The 11,749-nt window shown below is 28.8% G+C and overlaps 1 protein-coding gene across 1 annotated transcript; it reads right to left on the bottom strand.

Moving 5' to 3' along the window:
• Window positions 1-671: 671 nt before the first annotated feature.
• LOC148253254 (peroxidase N1-like) lies at window positions 672-2,298 on the bottom strand. The gene is made up of 3 exons (XM_088223320.1): window positions 1,747-2,298; window positions 1,448-1,613; window positions 672-1,339 (listed from the first exon to the last, which is right to left on the bottom strand). Exons 1-3 carry the CDS (start codon window positions 2,152-2,154, stop codon window positions 933-935), a joined length of 981 nt encoding a protein of 326 aa, XP_088079446.1. The 5' UTR covers window positions 2,155-2,298; the 3' UTR covers window positions 672-932.
• Window positions 2,299-11,749: the final 9,451 nt, after the last annotated feature.

Genomic DNA, 11,749 nt, shown 5'->3' with positions numbered 1-11,749 from the left:
TATATATATATATATACACACACACACACACATAGTATATACAGGTAGCCTCCTTTTCTTTTGGCAGAGTGCAAAAGATATTCCATTATGCCATAACGCGTCAAAAGTCTCTTTTTCAAACTATTCATCTGAAAATTAATGTGTGGATTTTTTTGAGGGCATAATAGAAATTTCATACTTTATTCCTTTTAATTACATGAAAGACTGGATATGGATTATGAAACATGTAGCATAATTTTTCAAAGATTTTTATTAATTTAAAGATTTAATAAAAATTAAAAATAATTGGGTCATTATATTAGATTAGTTTTTTTGTAAACTAAATTATATATTATAGTGCTCAAAATATTTTCGATCAAATTAAGTGCTTTAGTAATCAGCCTTAAGAAACCATAAAAATTTGGTTAATATTGTATATATACATATATATTTTGTTAAGAGATACTGTACATACTTTATTTATTGAAGAAAATACTTTGAATAGTCTTTGCAAATTTCGTCTGATTAAACCTTGGAAATTAGAGTTTAGTTTGCATGTCTCCAATAATCTTAAAAATGTGATAGACATATACGATATGTGATATATATATATATATATAGTATAATAGGATCTGTGGGTATATATGGATATTTTAATATCATATATTACATGTAATGTAAATATATATTCATTTAACACACAAAATCAAATGTCATTATAATACACTAGCTAGATCATGTGGTACAAGTATTCATTAAAAACAAGGGAAAAGCAAAACTTATTTGTATAGAAATTAAGTAACTGAATGAAGTGATAGAAGACAACTCCATCACCACAATTGGTTGCTTCAATGCCTTCCCTATTTTCTCTCTTTATTTTAGGCTTTATTATAGATAATATACAATCTTTATTTATTTTATTATAAATAATAAATATAATTTATTAGGTGTATTTAGTTAACTGCGTTGCAAACTTTGCGAACTTCACCTTGAGTGCCCGTTAGAACTCCGATTTTACTCATCTTAATCATAGACTTTATAAACTCGGAGTTGAAAGCACTTAGAGCCAAGAATCGTTGAACAAAAGGTCTTGTGGAAAGGTCTGTCCATAACACTTGATCCGATTGGAGAACTCCTTTACCGTCCCTCAGGTTTGCGAAGAATGAGGTATCAAATTTGCCTACACTGCCTGTATCTAATGGTACACGTGTTGCCGGGCTACCATTTTGGGGACAAAGAGCTTTTAATGTAGGGAGGAAAGATGGACTTATGGAAGGATCAGATGCACCAGCTGTTCCATTAAAATTAAATAGTCTACCTGTAATTACAGCACATCCTGCAGTTCCAATTGTGTGTCCACCTGTAAATTGGACATATATAAATTAATATTTACCACTAGTAAATAATAACCCCATTAATAAAAAAGATGTATGAAAATCAATATTATAGATTTTGAATTGATATTTACCTACAAGGACAACAAGATCCTGAGTGTTGAGACCTTTTACAGAAAATTTTCGTTTTTGCTCAGCAACAGATTCAGTGGGTCCAGGAATGTTAGTGCCAACTTCAGATGCTAATGAAACTCTTCCATCTTTTCTCCCTGTAGGAACTGGCCAACTAGGTCCTCCAGTCTGCATCCATAAGCGTCATGTTAGTGCATAGTTGAAACGAATTAATATTACCTAATTATGCATGATCAAGTTGTGTACCACCATAAATATGGTGACAAAAATAAATAACTTATGACTAAATATTGTTGATTACCAGAACAATAGAGTCACGTGTAGCAAGAGCAAGGATATCAGCACAAGAAACAACTCCAGGACATGTAGTTTCTAGTTGAGTCTTAGCATTTTGAATAATGTCAAATCCTCTTAAGTTTGAGTTAGGAATTGCAGTTCTTTCAGTATTAGATCCTTCAAGGAGGATCGAACCATCACAACCACGAACAAAACAATCATGAAAGTGCATCCTGAGCAGTCCAGGAGCAATAGTAGGATTACTATTAAAACCAGCCTGTACAGCTGATTTGACGATCGATTCCACTTGAGGACAGGTGGTGGAATAGAAGCCAACACGAGTACCTTGAGCACCTTGGCCACGCACTAAAATGGCATGCATGCCAAGTATGGCAAACATAAGTATGGACAAATAGATAGTATTTGGCTTCATTTTTTTAGGTATGTTGTTATTTATCGTTTGCTTAGATTTGTTAGAAACAAAAGCAAGCTTGGTATAAGAGTGTGGTAGGGCTGGCTGTGTGATTTTTTTGAGCAGCAAATTAGATGTATTTATAGGCTTAATGAAGTCAAAATTTGAGGATAAAGTAAGCAAAGTCGGCTGTAAATATATTATAAACGATAATCAAAGTGAGGAAGGATTCAAAACATATATGATGCCATGGCCTTAATTCATCCTGTAAGGACTTTTTTCTATACAGACAAATGTTAATTGATCCGCAATAGTTACATGGTTCTGTATATATAGATGCTTGGCCTTAAAAATATAGGATTTTGTCAACAATTTATATAAATATTAATCCGTTAAGTTGTCATGTTCAGAGAATGAATACAAAGGGAAATCTTAATTAATTAAGGAATTCTTTTCTAGAACTAATAATTAAATTATATTCTATTACTAATGCTATACATTCATGACCACATAAAAAAAAGAATTACTATGATATGAGTCTTATTAACGTAACTAATAAGTATAAAGAAAATAAAATTTTAAAAAGAATGGAGGATTTAATTTTCTATATTAATATAATAGTATAGATAATGAATATTTAATATATACATATACGTATAGAAAGTTAATTTTTCTATTATTTATTTTCTGGAAAATTAATCAAAATTATCAAACTTTTCAGCAACTTGATCTTTTTCCAATAATATTTTTAAAAATTAAATAATAGATCAAGTCGTTTTCTATAAATTTATTGTTTACGTATGACCCAGCAACTTAGTTTATTGTTTCACAAGGTGCTTGGGCAGTGTGTTTAGAATTTAAAATCCTCAATTATAATCATATCAGTTTCTGTTAAAAAATAAATTTCCATCGCAATAATAATCAAGATATATATATATATACACACACACACACAGAGAGGCATATATATATGATTGTGAAATTGTGTTTGATCACCATATTAGGGACTAATTATGGGTGGCATGTTATAATATAAATAATCGTATATATATATATATATATGAATTATTTTTATCAATTTAAACAATAGAGAAATCAGTAAAACTAAACTACATATGTCAAGTACTACAGATATAGATTTAAGGAAGATGCTTCTAAGTTTGATGACCATGAATCAGTTAAGTAAAAAGGTAAAATCAATCCGGCCTTTTATCATATGATGTATATATTCTTTTTGCTTTGAATTTGATCTAGTCAAAATGGCGGCGGCTCTTATTATTATTATTATTACTAGTATTTTGAGGAGTTTTATTTCCTCATTTTGTTTTTTCCATTTAGATGGGGATATAGGTTAATTAGGAAAATAAATAAATTTTACCATTAATTGTAATCACTGTAGTGTATAATTATAATTAATAATGAAATGGGGTTCATGATCAGAGATTCTTATCTCTGCAATGGGTGTTTTGGGCTGTTTGGTTACATTGTTGACTTCCGGGGGGGTACTCATAAATGTATTTTGGATATCCATACATGTGTTAGTAAACCTTGAATGATATACTTAAATCCAATTTGTTTGATCTTCTGTACAGGCAAATATGCAATACGATCGTGATTGTATTGGACGAAGATTTTCAGAGTATCAGCATCTTCGGACTCTTGACTTCTTATTCTTTCACTTTTTTTTCTTTTTTTTTTTTTTTTCTCTTTCTTACGATATTTTTTGTAAATTTTGTGTTTTCGGTTGGTTCTCTGGGTTAATCATCTCTTTTGAATGGTATTCTATTATTCAAGGTTTTTTTTGGGATTGGCTTAGTTCCAGCAGACTTTAGCTCCTCTAAGATCACTTTTGTCGACATGAAAGCATGATTTTGGTCCTAAAATAAATAGTGTATATGCTTTGCCTTCTTATGCTGTAATTTCAGTAGTGAAACCGATGAATTATTGGATCGTTGTGGCATATTGTAATCTTAGATTATGCTGATTATAATAATAAATATATGGTCAGATCTGGTTTGAATTATTGGATTCGATCGGATTTGTTTGGTTAATTATGTTGATTCTAATTGAATTGTATATAAGTTGTTCGTGTATATAAAATTATTATTTAAAAAATAATTGTAATAATAAATATATAATTTTTTTTTTTTAAAAAAAAATACATCATGTGGAACATAATGCAATATAAAAGATATAGTAAACATAATAATTGATTTAATTTCCCTTCATCCAAGGGTGACTGCTATATTATATGAATTTTGAATAATGATTTATTACATGTATTTATATTCTGACCAATTATAAGCTTTATCAAATATTTTTTATAGAGAGTTTTATAAGAAATGTTAAGGTACTACCACACGACAGTCTTCACAATTCAAAAACTAGAATCATTATTGTGGGTTTTTTTTTTAAAAAAAAAAAAATAGCAGCTAATCATGACGAAGAAATGGTCTCTGATATTTGTAGTCAACTTAAAATTTTCATTCCTTTGCATCTATATGTATATGTATAGCTCGAATATATATATATATATATAAGAACTTATCATGCAAGTTTCTTTTTGAACCTTATGTATATACGTATACCAATTTGATCTTGTACCTAGTAAGAATTAGATTTCAAAAATGCATATCATTCGGAGATAATTAATTTACTGTCACCTTGCTTTATCTAAACATGCATGTACTTCATAATTATCATTAACGTATATAGGTGTACATATTATATATGTATTATAGTTTTTTGAACGCATAAAATTCAATGTAACGAAAATTAGGAATGCAAGTGGTATACCCAGAGAAAATTTTTTAAAAATATAGAGCAGAAAAACGTACGTAATAGTTCTACTTTTAAAAAATTAATCATAGCTGTCATATACATATATCTATATTTCTCTGTCTGTCTGTATTATGGACTTTGTATTCATAAATAATAATAAACTAAAATAAAAAAAAAACACGAGTTAGATAGCTGTCTGGAAAAATAAAACGAAATGCATGTATCCTCAAGGCGTACATCTAATCAGTAATAGGTCATATTAACTATTACACAGTAATACGTAAAGCAAACATATACATGGGGTGTGTGTGTGTGTATATATATATATATATAATATGGGGTTTAGCCGGCGTGTTCCAATGTTTCGTCTTTAATTTTATTTTTATTCACTAGCGAAGTCTTGGATGTTTGTATTATCTTGTTGTAGTGTCTTTTGGATCTGATATAATATTATCTGGTTGTATTGAAATCTTCGAACCATTGACGAAGATATATACTTTCTTTTGCTAGCTTTCTTTCATGTGAAATTTAAAATTCCCATCTTAGTGTATAATCCGTTAATCCATTCCATAACAAAGCTGAGCAGACTAATCTTACTTGATAACTTCTGCTGAAATTTCTTATATACATATATATATATATATATATATATATATTAATCCAACGTACAATTTTCCTCTTAATCCATTACATAACAAAGCTAAGCTTACCATCTTCCTTGATTACTTCTGTTGAAATTTCCTACACACACATATATATATATATATATATTTATGAATATATTAGCTGAAGCCCAGCAGCCCTAGCTTGCATGGTTTTCAAAATATAATATGACATAAATGTATATGTCAATTTCTTTACAAACGTTTTGCAACCAAGAATATCATAAACTTAGGAATCTCACATTTTCACCTTTTTGCCCTCCACCACTGTATGGAAATGCTAGGGTTTGATAGGTGATAAAAAGCATTCTTTGTATTATATTTAATTAACTGAATTACTCTCAAAGAAGAGAAACCAATCCATAATATATACAATAAATGTAATATTCGGACCTAAAATTTGGTTCGAGAATAATTTTAACACTTTAAATATATAAAAAATTATTTTTAAATTAATTTATTTTAATTTTTTGTTGAATTATTAAAAAAAATAGGTTATGTATGAAATTGAAAATAATTTAAAAAAAATGGTAAAAATTTAGGTTTAGGGGATATTTTTAAAAGAAAAATTGAAAATTAGGAGTTAAAGTGCAAATAAAAAAATATTTACCACGTAGGACCGCCCAGTCAGCAATTTCGACGAACCAGAGCACACCACGTGGCAAGACACGCTGACGTAGATACCACGCTTGATGCCATGAGGGCGATCCACATGCTCTGCGATCGAACGGTTCAGGATCGATCCTGCCTACATAGACAGTTCGGATTTGTTACCTCTTTAAACGCGATCGGACAGTTGACATCAAATCGTGATGAACGATACAGATTCATTTCTTCTTTAGATGCGATCAGACAGTCAAGATCAAATGCGATGAACGGTTCAGATTAAGGCGAGATAGATATAAATATTTAACATCACACTGAACTCAAGCCTTAGTCGTCAACCTCCCGCCGAAGAAGAAGAACCAGTCGTCGAAGAAAGGAGTCGACCGCCGACCATCGTCGCACTAGAGCCATCTCCGATTGTCAAAAAATGTAAAAATTCTCATATTCCCTCGGAATTTGATTTCGAGCACCCTCATGGGTAAATCAGAGCAAAAGGAACGACAGTTGAGCCGAAAACTGCAAGCTAAACTCGGTGGCACTACCGCAGGCAAAACTTGCAACCTCCTCCGATGAGCCCCTTCTAGTTTCCCATTTCATGCGATTTTTTCACCATTGTGTTCACCGTTCTGTTTTTTACATGTTAACCGAAGAAAAACTCCTAACTGCCAAGGTGAGTCAACGAAACTGCCGCACCCGAAAAACCTTACCGTTTTCGTTTTTTGATTTTTTATTTTGCCAATCGAGACCCCCCTAACATATTTTTTCGTAGGGATATGTATAAAATCGGACGAAACCGGCTAAAACAGACCGAAAACGACCAGTCCGAGGCAAACAGCCGCCGATGATGGTGGTGCTGTCGCCGGAGCACGACGGTACTGGAACCTCGAAATTGGCTTGAAATGATTTTTTTTACACCAATTTTGGATTCGTATGATATTTTTAGGTACATGACAAATATTTTGGATTCTTCATGGATAAGGATCCCTCACCATTTTCTCTGTTACGGTAAATTGAAGCTTAATAATTAATAATTGTGTATTTTTATGAAAAATTAGAGAATCTTAAAAATAATTACAAATCACTAGTGGAGGTAGAACTGGTTAATTCACAATCATTTTGATTTCTTATTTATTTTTCTAAATTGCCTATATTTATTTAATATTATACTGTGCGTAACTCAATTGATAGGTTTTATGGTCTTTTTAGTTATTTTATTATTTATTTTTTCTGCATTGCATGCCGGTATTTCGGTCATTAGTTATTTAGTTGTGTTAAATTATATTATTATCTGAATAAACTGTGAGTATAAAATGAGATATGATTATTGCATGGTTGATTGTTATGCTGATGGAAATCTATATGGAAAAGTCTTACTGGACACTCGAAAAATGGTGGACGGGTCCGGTACATAGGGAACTCTACTGTGAACGTTACCTTAGTCGAACGGGGTTGGAAAGTCCCTTACTAATAAGGTTTGGGAGATATGTTTCACCTTCATAGCGGACGAGGTATCAAACTGGTAAGCGGGTAAAAATATAAAATGATCGTTTTTATTATCTTATATGTAATAAATAATAGTACAAAAATATGAATTTTCATAAGTTATTGTCGGAAAAGACTTATATCACAAAATAGAATAAATGACTTTCTTTATAATAAATGAATTTATATTAAATTAAGAGCTCTATTGGTTTTTTTTTTTTTTTTTTACCAATCTTCAATTTTTCGTATCTGTGATTAGTGTGATATTCTTACTGAGCTAATATAGCTCACCCCTTTATTAACTATTTCAGATCAAGATGACCAAAATCTAGGTCTCAATCAATAAGAAGGTTGTGAATAGTTCACCACCCAGATTTCCTTCAAGAGCTAGTGAAGGTCTGTCTAGAATTGCTTAGTTATTTGTCTTTTGTTTATTTCTTTGATTTTCATTTGTTTTTTTAGAAGGGACATTTCTGTAATCCTACTGGGCATACTAAATTATTGTGTAAGGAATGTAAATCATAAATCTATTATTTCACTTCTGCATTTAATTTATAACTTTATTTTTATTTAAGTTCCACGTTTTTACAATAAATAGACAATCTAACAAAATATATGGTACTCAAAAGAACAAAAAGAAATAGGAAAATTACAAGAGAAATAGATGATTCTGCCAACTCCAAACTTAGGCAATTGATATGTTACCTCGTTTTGTTCATGAGAAATATTTTAGATAGTGATTTTATGAAATTGATGAAATTGTTTTTCTTTTTACTCTGACCGAAAATGTAATTTTATTTTCATACAACTAAAGAATAGACCATGACCCATATAATTGCAATCAAATAATCCTTTTTTAATGTACAATTTAAAACAAGATCATCAATCTTAAAGACAATTATTGAAAAAGTTTCTTCAATAACCATAAACTTAAGCAAGTTAGTATTTACAAACTTTACAAATTATTTAAGTTTATTTAAGTTTTCTAAAGTATTTTTCGTAAACTCATCATGTGTATATATGTTTATTGTGTGTATATGCCAGGTAATATGTATATATGTGTGCGTGTGTGTGTTTAAGTTAGGTGTACAAATGCAAAGTAAGTATTTAAATAAATTCTGAATGTGAATGAATATGTGGGTAATATGAGTAGGTGTAGATTTCAAGTAAGTTTCTGTATGTGTTGTAAATGTTTGTAGACAACTTGATCCTATGTAAATGTATGTTGTGGATATGTATGTATCTAAAATTAGGTGTATGAGTTTCTGCATATGTGTATATAGTAATGGATAAATGGCGTGTGTAATTGCGCAAGAAAAGAATATAGAGTTACTGTGTAGATTATGTTACATGGAATACATGTAAGTTGTTGAGTGTGTGGTGTAGGTGGTTGAGTGTTGAAATTGATATGTATCAAAGATGGGAGAATGTTTGTGTAGAAAGTGACATTAACATGTACAATGATACATGAATAAGTGATAAAACTAAGTGATTGTTAAATAGCATAAATGCAAGTATTATAAAAATAAATGAACTGTATTTCAGTGAAATTATTCATCCATGTGAATGTGACTTTAGAAATTTTGTGATATTTAAGAAATTATACGTGAATGATGAAGTTATTGAGATATAAGAAAAGTAAAAATTGTGGTGTATGAGAATGTGAAGTTTGTAGTTATGTGAAATTATTGTTATTATGTTATTTTCTATATTTGATAGTTTGTTTTATATAAAATATACTTCTATTTTGTCGATCTTGTATGATTAAGTGTGTGTCTGTCTTTATTATGAGTATTGTTTCTTTTTCTTAACTTGTGAAGTTCACTTCAATTTAGACCTCTAATACATATTAGTTCAGATTATAAATAAGTTCAAGAATGAAGGAAGTCTCTGAAGAATCATTTCATGATTTAGAGAGTTTTGTTTTATAAAGTAGAATTAAAATTTAATAAAATAATATAATTAAAATTTTGTAAATCTCATGACTTGTAACTCTATATAGGATATGTATAGTTGATTTTTATATTTTAATATATTACTTCGCAAAATTTATTAAATTCTATATGTATTATGCGCTCTTTTTCTAATAAAAAAATGAGTTATTACAGTTATTATTGTTAAAATAAAATTAATTAATTAAAAAAAAATTTATCAAATTAGGTTTACGAGAGAATTGGTTCAATTAATTATTTAATATAATATTAACTTTAAAGGAGTTTGTTATTTGAATCTTTTTTCCGTAATTTCTATTGAATTAACTTTGCATAAAGTATGAAAAGATTTATGCATGATTCAAGCTTTTAGCATGGTAAACTTGTAATTTCCATAATATATATATATATATATATTTATGTATATACATATATTATTTATGGGTTTCTTCTTCTGTTGGAAAAGAATCTATAATTTTTTTATTATTGAAATGTAAGTAGTATTTTATTATGTACCGAGTAATTAATTACATTCCAAATACGGAATTAAAGACAAATAAAAGCATATATAATCTTATCCCGAAAGATGTTCAAATGGTCTTCTTTATAAAGTTGTAATTGACCGGCTTTAAATGATTCCATTTATATTCAAAATGAGGAATATATAGGTTTATTAATTAATGTACAAATAATTATTATTTCTTAATTATAAAATAACTAATTTAATTATATATCAAGCTAAATTTTGAAGTTGGAGTTTAAATCTTGGGTAATGTTCTAAATTTAATCATCATTTTATATTTAATGAAATATGTATTTTACATGGCAATGTACTTTTTTTAGATTTCTTTTTTTTTTTAAGTCCAACGCAATATATATATATATATATATATATATTCTTATTTTAAGAAAGAAATGAAGTTTCAATCTCTATTTTTATAAAGATTGGAAAATACATGCTATTAGTTTTTTAAATATACATTCAGCACAATGTATTAATGATTATCTTCTACTTAATTTTCTTCTACATGTTATTATTACATGTTTTAGAATCACGCTAGTGATTCTAAACATTGACAAATGTTTATTTTAATCTAAAAGTAAACATCGTTAGATTATAATTAATTAATTAACAAGGCTAATTAAGCACTTCACTCTAAGTAGTGGCGGATGTTGAATTTTATTCCGGAGAAAAGTAGATGCCGAACATCACTAGCAAAAAGAATTATTATATTAATAAAATATTTTTTTTTTTTTTAAAACGAACTAATTTATCATCAATTTCCAAAAATTTTAATTCAGACTATAAATATAATTTTAATATTCAACTTAGGTTATACGAAAAACAATAATTCCATACAAAAACAAGATTAATGTAAGTCAAATATATATGGAACCTTTAGTTCTTTATAGCAAAGAGAATATACAATTCATGCACGGCATGCATGCACCACAAAAGAAGGAGATGGTAAGATTCAAACAGAAAATATCATAAATTAAGTAATTTTAGAATAATATAACTTAAAGTTTCCGCCAGCCTAAAATACTTGAACAAATCCAAATGCTTTGTTTATTCTTATTTCTTTTTGTATCTAAATTAAATGACATGTCTAAAATTAATAGACGAAGAATATTAAGCTAGTTTTAACTAACTACAACATGACTTCTTTTTTTTTTTTTTTTTTGTGAAACATTTTTCTAATGTATATAGGTTTTGAACTTCGTGTCTAGAGGAGTCTTATGGTCACCACTCTTGGTTTTGCTTTGTCAAATAGCCCAACCTATTATTGCTCTCAATTCCAACCAACCTTCTCCAATCTTGCACTAGCCATAGCTAATAATACTTCGTGTTGGATTTTTTTTTTTTTTTTTTTTTTGCTTTAAATCGGTTGCAAATTTTCGATATTTTTTTACCCTTCTAAACATTCTTATTACAATTCTAAAAAAAAAAAAAAAATTAAAAAGTGAAAGAAATAATTTTTTAAAAAAATGAGATTTCTTTTTAAATGCCCATTTTTCCTTATAAATTTCATAACCCATTTGAACAAGCGCACCCCATTGTCTATTTTTTCGTCTTCCCATTTTTTATTCTCTTGTAGAAATTTCCAATGGCAAAGCATTGACAATCAAACTAGGTGTTTGATATGAGTGGGT

This window comes from Carica papaya, chromosome 6, assembly GCF_054855325.1.
Source record: "Carica papaya isolate Zhongbai chromosome 6, ASM5485532v1, whole genome shotgun sequence".
NCBI lineage: Eukaryota > Viridiplantae > Streptophyta > Magnoliopsida > Brassicales > Caricaceae > Carica > Carica papaya.
Note: the sequence above shows the minus strand (reverse complement) of the source record. Positions and strands in the feature narration are given on the sequence as shown.